Consider the following 17,916-nt stretch of genomic DNA (forward strand, 5'->3'; position numbering starts at 1 on the left):
AAGTTCTAAACACGGAGTTTCCTTGGTTTGTTGAAAGGGTGTTATTTTTCTGACAAAGATTGTGGTTTAATAACTTATTTTGAAGGCCTCATTATGTCATATCCGGTTTAGTTCGTCCTACATGGCGTAGCTTTTGCATTGAAGAATGTATCGCATGCTTCAGTTCTCGCGATAAGTTCCATAGCATATCCATATACAACTAGACCTGGGAGAAGCTAAAGTCTGCTGGCATTGAAGACCACATTACGGAAAAGACATGAGTGTAAATCTCACTCCGGGGGCACTTAAAGTATGTATTTATATTATTTTGACTTAATTAAAGCTGTTTTTTTGACTCGTTGTTTCGAGGCCCGTATTTGGAATTGTAGCACTCTTAGCTGCAGCTAGTAGCTCTGCGAGAGCTAAAGAGATTTGTTGTCACAGCTGAGTATTGTCTGCGGTTTTGTTACGTTTAATACTGCATGTGAATGTTTATATTATAAAATAAACTCAAATATTAAAGCTTAACTATGAAGTAGTTTTGTGGTTAGACTTAGTACTTACCACTTGGCTAACTCTACCCAAATATTAGAGATCCAGAGTTGATTCAAACAGGATGTTTGTCTCCTTAGACTTCCTAACTAGAGGCAGTAGAAAAATACTGTCACGCAACTCCAACCAGTGTTGGACTGTAACTTTTCATTAGCAGCATGGTAATGTGATGGGACGGGATAGGCACAGAAAGGATAAACTAACAAGTCCACCTGTGTTATTGTTTAGGCCGTGATCAGAGGCACAGAGGTGAAACATCTTGTGTTGCAGCTGCTGGTAAGTGAATTCAGGCCGTCCATTTAGGCCAAACCCTTCTATAATGTGTATTATTAACACCACCAAAGAAGAGTCCAAAATGTTTCACATTTCTCTATCACAGTTTCGCTAACTGTACTTAAGAAATCACTTATGGATTATGGCTTGTGCATTTCACCAGACTGATTCTGCTTTAAAAGACCCTTACATTTCCAAACATGTTTTAATGCATACACAGAAATAATTGCCTTAGAATACAGCAGATATTTTCCAACCCTTTTTCCAGATTACTGATTTCGATGTATTAGGCACATGTTTTTTTCCCCACCTAATTGCAGAGAAAATCAAGTCTCCCCTGTAGTGGGATTGACATCATGCCTACTCTTATTGTAGTGGCCCACTGGCAGATGCAGAAATAACATTATTTAGTGCTTTTTAAAATGTACACATTCACTGGAAACACAAGAAACTACTTAAACATAGGTTATGTACAAAATGGAATATTTATTTGTATTTGGATGTTTTCTTTCAAATAAAACTGTAGTATTCATTCAACTTAGACAGGCTTGGATGATGAGATTTAGCCCCTCCTCGCATGACCAATGCTGAGCACCCATTGCAAATATCAACCCTGCTGTCTGAAAAACTGCCATACCGCAGACATCTTGTACCCTTCTTCATGCTCGATGGAAGAGGTGTGTTAAATGGTAAATGGACTGTACTTATACAGCGCTTTTCTAGTCTTCTGACCACTCAAAGTTGCTTTTACACTACATGTCACATTCACCCATTCACACTCATGTTCACACACTGATGGCAAAGGCCTTAGTGCCAATCTCCAATCAGATCTATGCCATTCAGACCTGATGGCTATTCTACTGGGAGCAATTTGGGGTTCAGTGTCTTGCCCACAGGTGTAGCAGTCAGGGATCGAACTCCCAACCTCTCGATTGACAGACCACCATCTCGTGCATCCGCAATATTTTTGCTTGCAAAATCTTTCCTTTCCTCTGTGGTTTTCAGAGAATCCGTCAGGTCAATAATACCAGTCCTCCCAGGTATCGGCTCATGATGAGTGACGGTCGGCACTCTTTCACTTGTGAGTATCTTGCAGATAACAGAAAACTGCCAGACTTTGAGTTTGGTTCTCCAATGAAGGCACACCTCTCTTATCAAATAATATATTTGGGTATGTCTGTGTTTGTGTATGTAGCTTTCCTGCTGGCCACACAGTTAAACCACCTGTACGAAGAGGACCTCCTGGTACCAAACTGTGTGTGTAAGGTGAAGAAGACCAGCCCCAACACCTTGGCAGATGGCAGGTATGTGTTTCATACTTTGTTTCTGTCCTTCTTTCCTTCCTCACCCTTCTGTTTACTTCATGCTTATTGTTATTTTCTTCCAGGCTTGTGCTGACTGTGATTGACATGGAGGTAATACAGTCTGCAGAGGAAACAGGAGGGATGATTGGAGATCCCATTCCATACAATACAGATGGTATGGTTCTTTTAAAATGAACATGCATGAAGTCGTAAATGGTAATAAGGAGGCACTGCAGGTCCTTTATGGTGTTTGTTCAACTTCCAGATAACACGTCACAGATGCAAAGTCCGGACTCGAGTAGCTCTCTCGCAGCATCGCCTCCGCCTGATGCAGTTCCTGGATCCTCCGATAGGAACAACAACAGTGAGTGCCATATTAAAGATTTTGTCTATGATTTCATGCCTTTGCGTATGAACTGGAAAATCAAAATATCACACTTTTAATTTATTTTAGCTGAATACTTTTGTGTGCAATCCTGGAAATATGAATCAAACTGGTCTTTGGTCTTGTTTTGAAATCTCAGAAATATCATAAATCACAGCTTTTTATTATGATCGCAGGAGCCGTAATTGTCAACAGAGCTGTCAATCATCCTTTTTACAGCATCAAATAACTAATTAAAAATAAACTTGTCAGAAAAATGAACACTTGGACGTAAATCGGCATGATAAGAACTAACTACAGAAACCATGTTTGAGAAACATTTATTTGATGTATTTTGATTTTATGGTATGACTCATGTCCCATTTGATAACATGGAGGAGGCGGGCTTTATGACCTATACTGCAGCTGGTCAGCAGGGGGCGATAGAGAGGTTTTGGCTTCACTGTTAGGGGGCTGTCATGTCGTCCATCTTTTTTTACAGTCTATGGGTGATACTCATGGTGTAATAACATTAGCAGAAAAACATATGTGTATATTTTCACTGCATGCAAGGCAAAGATGTCTGAATAAATCATTTTTAAACACGATAAAAATGCACCTACAGGCCCTCAGGCTCTCCATGCAATGATAATACATGTAGATTAATACTACTAGTTTGCAAAGCAGATTACAGTAATTAAATACATCACTAATACAATCAAGTACTAATTTCTTCATTTAGCAAAATTAAATGAGCTGAGCATCAACCTGAATACAGTTTTGTTGACAAGAAGGTGCAGAAATGATTCTTTCTTCTGCATCCACCAAAATAGACCTCTATAAATGTGCAATATATAAATTAAATTATATAAATGATAATAAGAATTGTGGGAATAAAATGGAGATCGCTTTCAAGATCAGGATTTGTAATTTAACATCATTTCGGGCTTTGTGAAATATTAGCTCCTCTGTTAGTTAGATGATCAGATGTCTCATTGTAACCTTTAAACAACATAACATGTTCTATTCAACAAAATACTATCTGGTGTGTTGCATTGTGGGAACATTGGAATGATAGCTTCAGATACGCCTCAAACTGATGGAGCCGTGTAGCAGGAGTCTTGGCCTAGTTATTTCACAGGACATTTGAATGATTTGACAGTTCCTCATCCTGCCAACAGAGGGAGCCATGCACCCTCTGAAGGGTGGCTGATGAATGAGTTGCACTCCCCTCCGAGGTTTTTCTCCTCAATACTGTTGTTCTGCAGCCATAATTTGGGACAACCAGAGTCTTAAGTGTTCGGCTTTCAATCATATTAACCATACAACACTTGAAGCAGCACTATGTTTTGAGAAGTAAATCCTGCTGTTCGTTCCTTTGATGTTCGTGCGACTTCAGTGTTTGAAGGCTGTACTGTGACTGTGGGTGAAGAAGTCGATTAAAGGCGATAATAAGGCACAGGGTAGTTTCTAACCAGTGTAAGGTAGAAACGGGAAGGAGCACAGACTGTAGTGTCTTTGTTTTTATGCCATATTTTAATAGGACTCTGTTCACCTTTTTTATTGTGTTTACTGCTCAGCTATAAGAGCAGGAAACTATCTTGTTGCCCGCTGGCCACTGCGGCTGCTGGACACCATAACTTTCACCTTTCAGTGTTTTACCACCAACCAGATTTTATAAGAGAATAGGACCTCCAAATGATTGTTGGCTTTGTGCCAGAATAGCCGGTGCCATGTATCACGCTTAAAGTAGCCCCTGCTTTATTGCCTCTTCTTTTATTAGCTTAGCCTTTGTTTCACTCAGTCGTTTTATTCCACCAGCTGCTCCCAGCATCCACATCGATTTTGTTATGTGGCAGAAACATACCAACAGTCCTCCTCAGTGGAGGATGTGGGCATGTGGGTGGATAATGAGTGCTTGGTATATGTTGTGTGTTTGTGCATGTGTAGGTGTGTGTGTGTGTGTGTGTGTGTGTGTGTGTGTGTGTGTGTGTGTGTGTTGTGACTGAGGGAGATTGTGTGGGCCGATGGCTCCTCCAGTTCATGGCTTCATGAATATTGTGTTGTGGACTGAATCCCCTCGTAGCGATGCACAGACGGAGGGAGAGAAAGTCAACTCGTTTGACTCAGCAAAGATCGAGGCGGTGCATTAAGCAGCTCATGCGACTCTTTGACTCGTGTTTGTTCAGACACATGCACAGAACCTGCTGCTCTGCTTAATTGTCCAGGTGACGAAATGGTGCTGCACTCCTCGACAGAGCCAGAAACAAGCGTCATGCACCATGTTTTAAAGTATGTTGTCTCAGTAAGTGTTTGATATTTTTTACGGATGCACGCATTGGATTTTTTACCGATATTTTCCAACCCTTTTTGCCAATTTTGATACGGATATATTAGGCACATGTTTTTTTTTCTACCTAATTACAGAGAACATCAAGTCTCCCCTGTAGTGGAATTGACATCATGGCTACTCTTATTGTAGTCGCCAAAAACTGCCATACCACAGACATCTTGCACCCTGTACAAAAGGTCATGTGTCTGATCACTCACGTATCTGAGCGCACCTGAATGCAGCATCCCCCCGGCTTGTTTACTGCACCTAGTGCAGAGACATCAGCGATCGCCGACTTTCTCTTTTTGTCGTGTTTGCGTCCATGAAAATGTAAGTTAGGTTTGCAATTATGTTTATGTTACATTCTGTTAGCGGCGGCTCTGGCTGCGAGAGTATTTTCAGCGTGTTTGATGTTAAGTCCGGTAAAATGACGAGAATGCGAGCTAACTGTTAGCTAGTTAAGAGTTGTGAAAGTTGTTGAACTTCTATTCATTGGCTCGAGTTTCTGTGACTTTTTAGTCTTTATTTGTATATTGTTGATAACTTTGCGCAGGCAGTGCGCGCGTGCACGCTTGTGTCGAGATAATGTCGTAGCATTAAGTCAAGCTTTTTCAGGGAATCATCGAGTATTTAGGCAGAATTAAAGCGTTGTTTTTTCTGTAGAAAATATTGGCAGAATTATGACATATCTGCAGTGCTGATAATCTCATGCATCCCTAATATTTTTACATGCAGTTCCAGTAAGTCACAAATGACGATTCAAATCAGGACACTTCATCTAACTAAAAAGTTTGGTAGAGGGGGACCCATCGTGCCCATTGTGTTCAGAGACAGCCACTTTGGCACAAACACCGGTGAAGGGAGGTGCCCACTTGATAACCCTGTTGGTGTGCTGGCTCTCGCTGCTCATCTAACTACAAGTTTGAATTGTCGGGGCAGTAGAAGCCACGTGGTAGGGTAGGTAGTATTGGCGTTGTCAATACTTGGAGCTCACTTGGCGGAGCCTCGGTCTGTTGAAGTTGGCAATGCTGCTTGGGTTGCGGTTCTAGGTTGGGTTAATTCTGAGTATTGGGATGAGAGCACAAGGGGAGGGGTTTCTTCACTGAGCGCTTATCCTTATCATTAGAGTATCTTTATTATTAAAGGTCCAGGGTTCAAGACTTAATATTCCTCAAGCAGCAAACAATCCCTCGGTGCTTCCAATAGGCTGACGTGTGCTTGCTTCCTTCACTTCCTTGTATCTAAGCTCCTCCCGGCATCTATAGAAGAGCGAGACATGCAGTATAAAGAGGGAGGAATTGTTTTCACCAAATGGGACATCCTTTCTCACTCCAGCACCATTTTCACGAGGCGGCTCATATGATGCACAGAATCTCAGATGTCCCATAATGTGTATAAATATATATTAATAACAATTTTAAAGAGATCACCTGATGCCTGATGCTCCCAGTAGCAGTTATAGATCTATTGCTTGTTGAAGAAAGGTAGAAATGACTTCAATAGACAAATACATTTGTATTTTACTGTAAGGAAATAACAGACAAGAGGGAGCACTAAAATAAAATCCATTTGTCTGTAAAAGGCTGCTGTTGTGCTGGTCAGGCTCAAGCTGGATATTACAGGACTGTATAATCACAACTTTATTATGACTACAATTCAGCAGCTGTGTCGGAAAACGCTTTTCCCAAAGAAGCCGAGATGTACTTTGAGCTGAAAAGAAGAAGAAAAATAACACTTTGCTGATGAATAAGATTCATTTTTTTAAGTATTCTTTTTTCATATTGGATTTATTTTTATCCGCCTGTAGAGCGACGCCATCTGCGATCAATTAGGGAACAATCTCCCCCCGCCTAGCCGCTCGTTCAACTGTCGCAAGAGGGTTTTACTGACGATCACATGCTCTGTAGAGAAACACAGAGGGACGTTCTCTCGTGTCTCTCCTGTAAATGAATGTGGTGCGAACATCCCTGTTAAATGTAGGTCTATTAATGCTGTTTTCTTTTTTTTAGGTTAATGTCTCTCTTCAAACACTTTAACAATAGAAACACGTCCCCTGTCCCCCGGCCGGGCCTCAGTTACACAGCCATTCTTTGGGAAACACTGATGGATGTCAATTCTAGATATTGGCCGGACAATCTCCGAACCCAACGGCTATCATCTGAAACGACATAGCCTCTGGAAACAACAGTGTCGGGCATGTCTGGTTAAGCCAGCATTTAGCGATAAGGACTTCCATCCAAGACTTCCTTTTCAGTGAGCTGCATCGTTAACAGGCCAGTTAGCCACCTGAGAAGCGACCGTGTGTTCAGATCAAAAGTAAAGCGAACTTCGCCCCTCCAGATATGTCTGCAATAAAAACGCTGTAATTTCTTGGGTTATTATGTCCCCTGGTGGAGCGCCCGTTCATCTGTTTCTGGCGAGTCTTAGTTTCACTGTAAATATCCAGAGTGAAGCCTCTGTGTAACTTACCAAGTACTGCGATACGAACCCGTAAGAGAACCCGTTTTTCTTGTGATTTACTTTAACAGGTCTTAGTTTTGTTGAAATAACAACATCATGATGCAGATTTGTAAAAAGTACAAATGAAGCTTCGTCAGGTCTGTCCTCAACAGGAGAAGAAAACTATTTTTAAAATGATTGTTTGTTTTCCTGACTTCCTCGAATGCATCAGAAATTGGCAGCTTTTGTGACACAGCATCAAGGGAATTTGACTCACGTTGAATTTTAGATCTAGAACGGTTTGTTAGCCGTTAGCATGCAGATGTCTGTTTATAGAGATTAGTAAGAAGCTAAATAGCTGTCAGACGGCGCTGATGGGAGATCATGTTCCGCTTGCTTTTGCTCTCCACACAGACTGTGTTTCCCGCATACGCCGCAGCCTGCTGATACGTGATTGGTCAATATTACTCGGACTACAAGCATACCACAAACGGAAACCAGAACACTTCCCGTACAAAAAAAATCAGTCCCTGCCTACATTTTTATGTAGGATCTGTAATTATAGATTATTGGCAGGATAAACATGAGCTGCTGTTGGTGCTCTTATTGTTTTCCTACAGTTAACTTGCTCTATCTACATTTATACAATCATGCAATAATATGAATATTGCAATACTGCTGTTTCTACATCAGTCAGATCACGTGTCGTGAAAACATTTCCTTATAGGCTGCACATGTGGCTCCATCTCTTTGTCATCTCTGTGATAAATGTAAGGATCGGATCATTCTTGATTATAGCCGACCTTGATCACTTCAAGGTCATGGGGGCAAGAGGACAGAGGGGTGAAGACGCAGCATAATAAACTGAATGGAAAGCCCCCCCTGTAAGCTCAAAGCTCTCTCTTCAGTAGTGACCTCTGACGCCCTCGGAGTGGGAGGATGTGATCAGAGAACATTTTTATTCTTGTGTCGAAAAATGAATAAAAATGTGATCACAATATTCAAATTAAAATCCTGAAATGTCTTTAAAAAATCGAGTCCTTCAGCAGGATGTGCGGAGTCAAAGGTCATGACACAGTAGTCACCGACATCCCTGTGTTCTCATTTACATATTCATCAGCAGCTCTCCTTGAAATAGACTACCTTCAAACTGCTCGGTGGATGATATTTAAATTCCAAAAAGAGATGTGCTCTCGCTGAAGTGCAGTTAAAAAAAAAATTCATTATTCATCACTAACCATTCTCTGCAGGTTTTTCTTTGTCTCCACAACTCCTTCCCTCTCCTCCTCCCCCCTCTCTCTCTCTCTCTCTCATAAACTCAAACACATTTTTACACACTCGCTTTTTTATTCACTTTCTCTATTCATTCCTTTTTTCTTGTCTATATATTTCTCTCCTACACGCAGCACGTTTCACACACAGCAGCTGTTGAATCCGTTACCGGCATACATATTAGCTCAGATCATTAGATCAGAAAAAATGAGGATCCTTGATAAACCTCTGAATCCCCACCACACCCCAACTACACCTATCATCTCCCCTTCTCATCTCTCGCTCTCTCCTCCACCACTCCATCCGGATAGCGTGTGTATGAATATTGATGTTAATTACCCCCTGCCTAAAAAAAAAAAACGCAGTTCAATCTGTGATTTCCCAAATGTATTTGCTCATGAAACACGCACACATTCACACTCGCAAAGGAGGGGATCATAGAGGTGAGTGTTTGTTGGAGCTTAAATCAGAGGGAGGCGTCTCTGTGGAATCACACCTTGTTTCATCCCTGACAATTCATCCCTCAAATGCTTTTGCTCAATATGGCAGCTCATTCATGCCAACGTCAGACATCATCCGGTGCATAAAAATGTATTTTGACAACAGTGTGAGTCGCTGCTGGTCCGGGCTGATGCTACTTTACTGTGGGAGGTGAGATGACACCTTGTGATTCTGTGGGCCGGTCCGAACTGCTCAAGTTTGCTGCCATTGTCACTTTTATTCAATTGAAGCTAGGACAGCAAACTACAGCTCAGTTTGCTTAAGCCAGTGAAGGTATCCAGATCTGAAACCCATTAAAAACCTCTGCAATGTGATCATCAGGAAGATGGATGGATGGATGGCCTAACGTCGCCCAACAGCAATGTGGAAGACTGGTGGAGTGCATGCCAAGCTGTAATTAAAACCTGGTCATTCCACCAAATATTGATTTCTGAACTCGTCCTCACTTAAAAAATAATATTCTGTTGTTTGAAATCAAACATGAACTTGTTTTCTTTGCGATATTCGAGATCTGAAAACATCTTTTTTGCCTCTTTTGGTTCTCTTAAAGCTTAACTGAACTTTTGGTTTGTGTCGATTTTGGCGCCCCCTGTGGACAAAGCCATACCTCGTATCTCTTTGCTGATTTTGTCCTGTGCATGTTTAAGTGGTGGTAAGATCTCATCCTGCTGTCTTTAACAGTCATATACTCGCTTTAAATTTACACCCTGGAAGATGTAAACAAAGGCAGCGTGCAGTTAATCGCTTCGTCTGACACCTACCCCCCACCTACAGTTTCAGGCATCGAAAATAACTATATAGAAATAATCAATCTTGTCACTGAGGGTCTGGTTTATTTTTGTAGGTCATATAGAGTAATCATTAATTAATCATTATTCCTTTCAGTCTGTTTCATAACTAGTGAAAAATTCCTCACAGGAGCTTTAACCAGTCGTCATTTTCTGCAAATAAAAGACCTGAATGAGAATATTTTATTTGGAACCCGGGACAATTGTTGTTTACACTAAAACAAAAGTTCATTTTACACAAACCTTTAAAGTCGAGGTGAAATTAAAAATGTCATTTTAATCCGTTTAGATCAAATCCCCGGTTATATTGTGCATCTATTTAATAATATAGGCCAAAAAAATACAGAAAATCAATTTCTTCGTATTCTTATATCAAAATCCGATCATTTTTTCTTCCTGTAAAAAAAAAAAATATATCCTGTGTGCTTACGTAGGCTAGAACCAACCAATTTCAACCAATCAATCTGCAACATTTAGCCACAGAGCACCAAGAACGTTCGGTCAGTTAGCTAGCTACTGCGCTGTGGAGAACGTCTGTCTACGCCCACTTCTCAACGATCAAATCAAATCCCTCTAATGATATGTCCCGCCTGCACGTCCTGTTTCACTCGGAAATACATCACAATACGGAAGCTAGATACTCTCGAAATGCCGTTTCAGCTCGACTTTAAATAGAAGATCCAGAGAAAAACATATTTTTGCAGTGTTCTCTGATTATTTTGTTGAGCTGCTCTCACCTTGATCAATTACACATTATTATGCTGCAGGCGATCGTCTGATCATGTCTGACAAATTCATCCTGTGGCTGGCACCTTTCGAGGCCGCAGTACAATTACACTTTATAGGTTTGTGTTACATAATAAACAAGTAATTGATTATTAGCACTAATATGGACACTCAAATGTCCTTTTGGATTATGCGTATCACCCTCACAAATCAAACCTTTCACTCAGACTCAGTATAACAGATGATTACGGTTAAGGCTGGTCTCTACTGATTTATGTCCTGTGTCTTGGCCTCAGGACTTCTACTCTGATAACTAATCCTAATTATTCTTTCTCCTATGACTAAAAGGCATAAGCGCAGTAATTACCAAATTAATAATTGATTGGCAGCCAAGAAGAAAAACAAAGTTTCATTCTTTGGCACAAGCTGATGTTAACGGGGAATGGAGTCCGTTTACAGACAGACCTGTGGGGAGACTTTTACCTTCTCGGCTTTTTTCCTCATTTTGGCATCAGCTCACATGATCAGATAACAGCAGCACCATTCATATTTAAATACTTTCATATTTTGTCAGGGTGTTTAATTAAGTTTCTACTGCCTTATGGGAAACTGGGAGGGACTCCACCAGCTCAGCAACTACTACTGATAACTTCAGCATATAGTTTGAGGTAACGAGTACCTCGCAATGTGTTGAACGTTTAAATACTTGTGTATAAATGAACATAAACCGTCCAGATATTCATTTAAAGGGGCGTGCCATCGATTTTCTACACCAAAGTCCGATTATGTGTCTTGAGAAATTAACTGCATATGTGAAAAAAGCTGTGTAAAGCCTTCTGTGGCTTCAGAGGGAGCATGATATCTGAAAAGAGGGACATCGCTTGAGGCGGTGTCCGTTGGATATCAAGACGGACGTTTGAAAAATAAAAATATGTGGGTCTAACGTTTGAAAGAAAGTATTAGTCTGCTCCTCACCTCTGCTTAAGGCTTGCAGCTCAAGGCTACATTAGCCATGTTAGCTTAACAAGGCCAATGTGTGACCAAACTCTCACAGGTCAAGTTGCATTGACATTTTCGCTGGTTCTGCTGCAACAGTATTCCAATAATTTAAAAAAAATACATTTTGAGTCATTCTACATTGTGCATGCCCAAAAAGGTTGGTTGGTCGCCTCAGAGATTGCAACTTGAAACATGGTCGGGCATTGTCAACATGTAGCGGGACACATGACTTTGTCACCCTGGAAGTGCATCACTGTCAACAGTTTACCATTCATCAAACTGTCTTCCCACTCATCACTGCACTATCTTGGATCAATGGCAATACACCTTTGTTTCTAAAGGCTGTGGTTTAAAAGTACTTGACCAAACTGTTTTTTGTCATATCGCCAACCTCATTTCAAAATACACCAAATTCCGCACTGCACTCCCTCGGGTCTTCTGCAATATTTCCACCAAATATCAAGTTGACTGAACAGACGGTGTAGAGAAAAGTGAAGGGCAGGCAGGCAGGCCGACAAGCCCCTTATACACTGCCGGTTAAAGGCTGGATTATTACGTTATTATTGTTACGTCCCGTCTTCTATGTAAAACGCACCGAGGCGGAATGGTGGAGCAAAGTCGTTCCGCCTCTGAGCCGACATCGGAGGTAGTAACAGATGCATAATGGCTTCTGTGTAAATAGCAGAGCCAGCAGGGCGGAACAGTGCGCTGTGTGTGTTTATTTGAAGCACGCGCTGTTTGTTTACACTGTCGCGCACGTTTTGCACCGGGACGCTACGTAAAAACACACACTGGGGTGGCTTTATGCCGGTGTTGCATGGTCCAATATAAAATGGCAGACGGCATGACGGCGGAGCTTCGTTACAGCGCGGAATCGCAGTGTAAAAAGGGCAACAGATTCCTGTCTCTTATAGTTTGAGAAAGGACTTGAATGAATCGATTCTTGTTAATTCTCTTCTCTCTTTCTTTGCCTCCAGGCTCCAGCAGAGGTTTTGCAGGAAGGTCAACCATGAAAGTTTCCCCCATGAGTGCTTCACCCATGGAGACTTCACCCATGAAGGCTCCTACAATGGCGGCGTCACCCATGAAAGCTTCACCCATGAAGTTTTCCCCAATGAAAACTTCACCCATGAAGGCTCCTACAATGGACACGTCACCCATGAAAGCTTCACCCATGAAGTTTTCCCCAATGAAGGCCTCGCCCATGAAAGCTTCACCCATGAAGTTTTCCCCAATGAAGGCCTCGCCCATGAAGGCCTCGCCCATGAAGTTCTCACCCACGAAGGCAACCGGCTCCTCTCCAGGTTCCTCAACAAAAGTGATTTCCATTGCTGGCCTCAACCCCTACCAAAGCAAGTAAGTTAAATTGTGTGTCCGTGTCGACATGTGCCTGCTTTCGCATACTGTGTATGTACGTTGTCTGTTGGAGAGTCTAGACACAACCTAGATTGAATATCTATAAAGCAATGAACCTGACCCACATTTATTTCCATACTCCAAGAAACTCCGTACTGTACTTCATACGTTTTCTGATGATTAAGCTTTGATTTTTTTTCCCTTTCTGCTCATTCATCAGCTAAACTCTTTCCTCTCATGCTGCGACTCCGATTCCCTGTTTGCTGCCATTTCTGAGTAGCACTTTGGGGCATGTTTAGAAATCTGTCTCTCTTTCTGTGTGTGTGTGTGTGTGTGTGTGTGTGTGTGTGTGTGTGTGTGTGTGTGTGTGTGAGAACATAATTTTTTTCCTGTACCAATGCGTGTGGCTGTGTGTGTTTTCTGCGTGTGCATGTAAGCCAGCCCATCTGCATGGAAATGAAATGAAATGACCGATCCTGCCACAGAAATTGACATTTTAATAGCAGCTGGGTCTTTATGACTGCTGAGGTTTTGAGTCTGTTATTTGGCCTGGTGGGGATTTGGCCTTCCTAGTTTTCAGGGTTTTTTTTTTTCTCCCTTCCTTCCCTCTCACAATTTCTGCACCTCCCTTAGGGTTCCATTTTTCTGCTGTTTCTCCCCCCTTTTCGCTTCTTATCGTTTCATGTGGCTTAAGTCTCTGACCTTTTTTTAAGTTGTCCAGAAATAGACACGAGCACATACAAGATGTAGTTCCGATGTGAGTAAAGGTACCCTGTCTACACTCACTCTCTCTCTCTCTCTCTGTTTGGGCTTTGATAACGTAGCCCTGTTTGAAATTGCAAGCTGTAAAGATAACTGTGCCTCTAGGTGTTGTAATAAACTGATGACTGTTCTAACTTTGAAGTTGGGGAGTACCTACAGTGAGTAAAAGAGATGACTTCAGCAGCTGCTCTTCTCTGTACGTTCGTGTGAGAGGGAGAGTGCATAATGTGTGTTACATACAGTAGGTTATATAGGGATGATGTGTGTAAGTGTGCACGAGGTCTTTTATGGCTGTTTGCATGGCTTTCTCATCCCATTCTCCCTGTGTTAAGTAATAGCATCTAGAGCAGGCTATAATTGGCTTTTGGCTGCCATAAACCTCGGTGTAGCAGTCTTATCCATACTGAGCAGGGAATGGGGTTCACTCTGGGCCAGCAGCTGCTCTCATGATAGGGGATTTAATTGCAGGCAAAGTTATGGTATGAATATCCTCCGCTGCACAATTATCAACGCAGTCAAAAAGCTCGCTGCTGCATAAACTGCAGAGCTCGGTTGGCTGCTGTTAAAAACAGAACAAGAAGCACATTTTAAATGCATCCAGGAGTTGGCAGATGTACAACACCTAGTTCACTCTTTGAAAAGAAAGTTGCCGGATGTTTTTTTTTTTTGCTTTCATGGAACTTTAAAAAGACACTCATCCTATTTCCTTGGGAATTGTTCTGTTGCACAGTTGTGTCTCACATCCGTGACTGATGTGAGCTGAGTTGGGATGCTCATTAAGAAAAAAGGGAGCTTTTTAAAGCTCAGCAGCTTTCCTTGTGCTGACCTTTAGACTGCGAATCTATTAGTTAAGTTTCACACAGCTGTGCTGGTCAAACTTTTTGTTTGTGTTCTTTTTAGCAAATGATAAATAGACGTTTTCTGTTTGCATCCACCTGAAAGAAGTGTTTAGATTAATGGAAAAGCGCAGCATGATTAATTTTACATTTACAGAGCTTCTGTTCAGTGAGCATCTGGGGAGGTTTTGATTGAAGTATTTTCCAGTTTACAGATGTTCTGATACCATTTTTTCCTTCCCAGTACCGAGTCCAACACAAAGACTGCAGTATTGGCGGATACAGAGTACGCCTCCCATACTAGTGTGAAAAAATATATATACATATGAGTGTTAAAGAGCAGCTCCAGTCATTTTGTAAGACATACTAAATGCTCTGCTTGAACTAATAAATAGTGCCTGCTGTTGTTTCTTTAGAAAATATGTTTAATTACCTTGTAAAAATTCTCCCATGGCACCTCCTCCTTCTCCCTCATTTAAAGTTCCTGAATCTGCACAGTCCCCGCCCACTGTGCAAATTTACAACTGCCTGCTCCGACGCAAAAACAAAACGCGTCTCTGCCATCGTAGTAGTAACGTTAACGTTAGTAGTCAGTAGTGAGTTTGCAAAAATTACGATGACGGTTACAGCTGGCTCGCGCATCGCCGAAGTGGTCGCCATAGGTTGCATATAATGATATGCATACCGTCACCCCGTCCATTAACAGGATTGGCTCCTTAGGTTTGTGACGTCTCAAACCTGCCAATCTGAAAATGTGTTGTTCAGCCTGTCCTTGGTACACTGCAGTTTAAAAGCAGACATGGAGATGACTGCTGATGTTGTCCCTGATGTCTCTTGTAGCACATGAAAGACACCACATGCAGATGTTTACAAGGTTAAACACTTGATTTTCACTGGAGAGGGTCTTTAAAGCATTTTAATAGCTTTGACCAACATTACACTCTGTGGTCGCACCACACTTTTAATGTTGGCTATTGTAAATGGTCTGTAATTTTATAGCTCTTTTCTAGTCTTGCGAGCACTCAAAGCGCTTTTACACTACATGTCACCCACACGCTCACACATTCACACACTGATGGCAGAGACTGCTAGGTAAAGTGCCCAACTGTCAATCAGTCATCACATTCACACACCGCTGGCTATGCCACCGGGAGCAATTTGAGGTTCAGTGTCTTGCTCTAGGACACTTCAACATGTAGACTGAGGAGGGGGATGAAACCACTAACCTTCCGACTGAAAGACGATCGACTCTCCCACTGAGCCACAGCTGCACCCTCACTGTGACTAGACAATTTACCAGTTGATTTTTTGGGGGTATTTGGTTGTTGTTCCCCCCAAAAAACTCATCATATTGTATTATAAATCATATATTTTGTAAGTGTTGATTCATAATTAACAATATCTACTTTGTGCTTATCTCTAGGTGGACGATCAAAGCCAGAGTCAACAACAAGTCCAACATCCGCACCTGGAGTAACTCTAAAGGAGAGGGCAGGCTCTTCTCCTTTGAGATAGTGGACGACAGCGTGAGTAGCGCACTATATATGTTCGTGTATGTCAACATACAGTACGTCACACATGGCTGTCGTTTAATGGAAATGTTCTGCTCAACAGGGAGAAATCAGGATCACAGCTTTCAACAAGGAAGTGGACAAGTTTTACTCTCTAGTGGAGCAAGGCAAGGTGAGCAGACCCCCCCCTCACGTGAAATGATAAGCTCTCTTTAATCTCCACTGAGTAACTTTAGTGCACATTGAACAAAAGCGAAGAGAGCCGCAAGGACGTGTTTGTTCTCACCGTCTTTTAAAAGAAGCTCAGAAACGAGGTCGCCATTTAATTTCTCTGGATGAGGTTGACTAAAGGCCCCTTTTTGACAAACGTAAGACAATATCTAAAGGCTATGAAATATAAGACTCAGTCTCAGGTATCCTTCCTGTACGCTCACAGCGATTCAAACAAATGTATCATTGTTAAAGTGCTACCTAATAAACCCTTCTACAAAATCCGCTCATGCCTGCAGGACTTTTGGCCAATGAATGAGCCGGAGGCAAGTATTAGAGGATTTGTGGAAGGGATTTATTAAGTCATATTTTACTGAAATATATATGTTTGAGACACACTGAGCATTCAGGTGGATATACAAGTCTGCTGCTGAGAAGAATGCGCGAACCTTCTCTAATGGTTGTTTTCATTTTATTAGAAATGGCTGCGTTCACCGTGAAGAATGTGTTTATAAAGTTCCTCCTCTGACTTGGATACATTTAGTTTTTAATTTACGTATTCCCTGTGAGACATTAAAGGATAGGTCAGGTTTCTTCAGGTGTATCCTATTGCAAACTCACATGCTATATATGGAGAGACAATTATGGTTGGGTGTATTCACCATTCCTCTCCGTACTGGCAGTAAAGTATTCTTAGTGAAGGAAATGTGGAGAAAAAGTCTTTATTCTGTTCTAAAATGTTTTATAAAGTTTGTCCAAAGCCTCAGATGTCTGCTAATAAACTTTCATGCGACTACTAGGACAAAGATATCGACTTAATTAGTGCAAACTGAGGTTTGTGTGTCCTGGCAATGTATCTACAAGGATTTATGGCCTCAGCTGCGGCTCAGTAAAGAGGCACTGCCCAGGGAAACACAGAAAAGGAAATTCACTCTAAAAAAGGCCAGTAGTTTGGAATATATCCACTCGGACTGCTACAGCGAGGCTTTGGCGAACATTCACAAAACACACAGAATGAGGACACTCAAATTAAGGCTATATAATTATCAAAAAATCAAGTAAGGCCAAGAGCAGAATCCAGATTATAGAAGCTCTGATTTTATCATGAAGGTAAAATGTGCGATAAAATCAGCTTTTAAGAATCATGAGTTTCATAGCTTTTTAATGAAAGATATAATTTTGACGTATTGTGGATGATTTAGCAATCATTATATCTATCAACATATATTTAATATACAATATATATACGTTATTCCCCATTTGGAGCAGCTGCAGCTGGAATGTGTGGAAAGTATGGACGATTATGGCAAGCAAAAACTCTCTGTCTGCATCCATCCATCATCTATACCGTTTGTGAAAATTGTATTGAGTTTGATTGAAAAATTGTAAAAGCCATTCATAAGGTTTTCTAACACTCATCATTTACACTGTAGAGGTGATTTGGCCTTGTCTACCAACTAAAAACAAAAACCCAACCAGCCACAGTGGCACGGGGAGAGTGGTTCGTACGCAGGATCAAAAGCAAACTTTCAAGGGCAAAAATACACTTTATTTTATATGTGTTTAACACATTGTACTCACAATCAACAATGCTTTCTCTGGTGTGTTCTTGTGAGTAATAAACCATCCCGGTGTCCGCCCATCCTGTCCTGCCGATTCAAAATAAAAGCAAATACATTAATAACTCAAACTTCTTATATCTGTCTTTAACA

At 41.4% G+C, this 17,916-nt stretch overlaps 1 protein-coding gene across 2 annotated transcripts in view; it reads left to right on the plus strand.

Annotated features, from left to right (window-relative positions):
- Positions 1 to 208: 208 nt before the first annotated feature.
- LOC138594447 (replication protein A 70 kDa DNA-binding subunit-like) overlaps positions 209 to 17,916 on the plus strand; it is a 50,154-nt gene continuing 32,446 nt past the window's right edge. The window contains exons 1-9 of one of the 2 annotated variants that reach the window (XM_069665537.1): positions 209 to 289; positions 760 to 807; positions 1,810 to 1,885; positions 2,000 to 2,108; positions 2,192 to 2,283; positions 2,374 to 2,472; positions 12,507 to 12,885; positions 15,907 to 16,009; positions 16,098 to 16,166. In XM_069665537.1, coding sequence (XP_069521638.1) covers positions 257 to 289; positions 760 to 807; positions 1,810 to 1,885; positions 2,000 to 2,108; positions 2,192 to 2,283; positions 2,374 to 2,472; positions 12,507 to 12,885; positions 15,907 to 16,009; positions 16,098 to 16,166 — 1,008 coding nt within the window. In that variant the 5' untranslated portion in view covers positions 209 to 256. Of the gene's footprint in view, positions 290 to 759; positions 808 to 1,367; positions 1,494 to 1,809; positions 1,886 to 1,999; positions 2,109 to 2,191; positions 2,284 to 2,373; positions 2,473 to 12,506; positions 12,886 to 15,906; positions 16,010 to 16,097; positions 16,167 to 17,916 lie in introns of those variants that run through there. The other variant, XM_069665546.1, reaches the window with a different exon arrangement.

Source organism: Semicossyphus pulcher, unplaced genomic scaffold (assembly GCF_022749685.1).
Source record: "Semicossyphus pulcher isolate SPU_LCO1_2020_fin unplaced genomic scaffold, fSemPul1.0.p SCAF_10, whole genome shotgun sequence".
Lineage (NCBI taxonomy): Eukaryota > Metazoa > Chordata > Actinopteri > Labriformes > Labridae > Semicossyphus > Semicossyphus pulcher.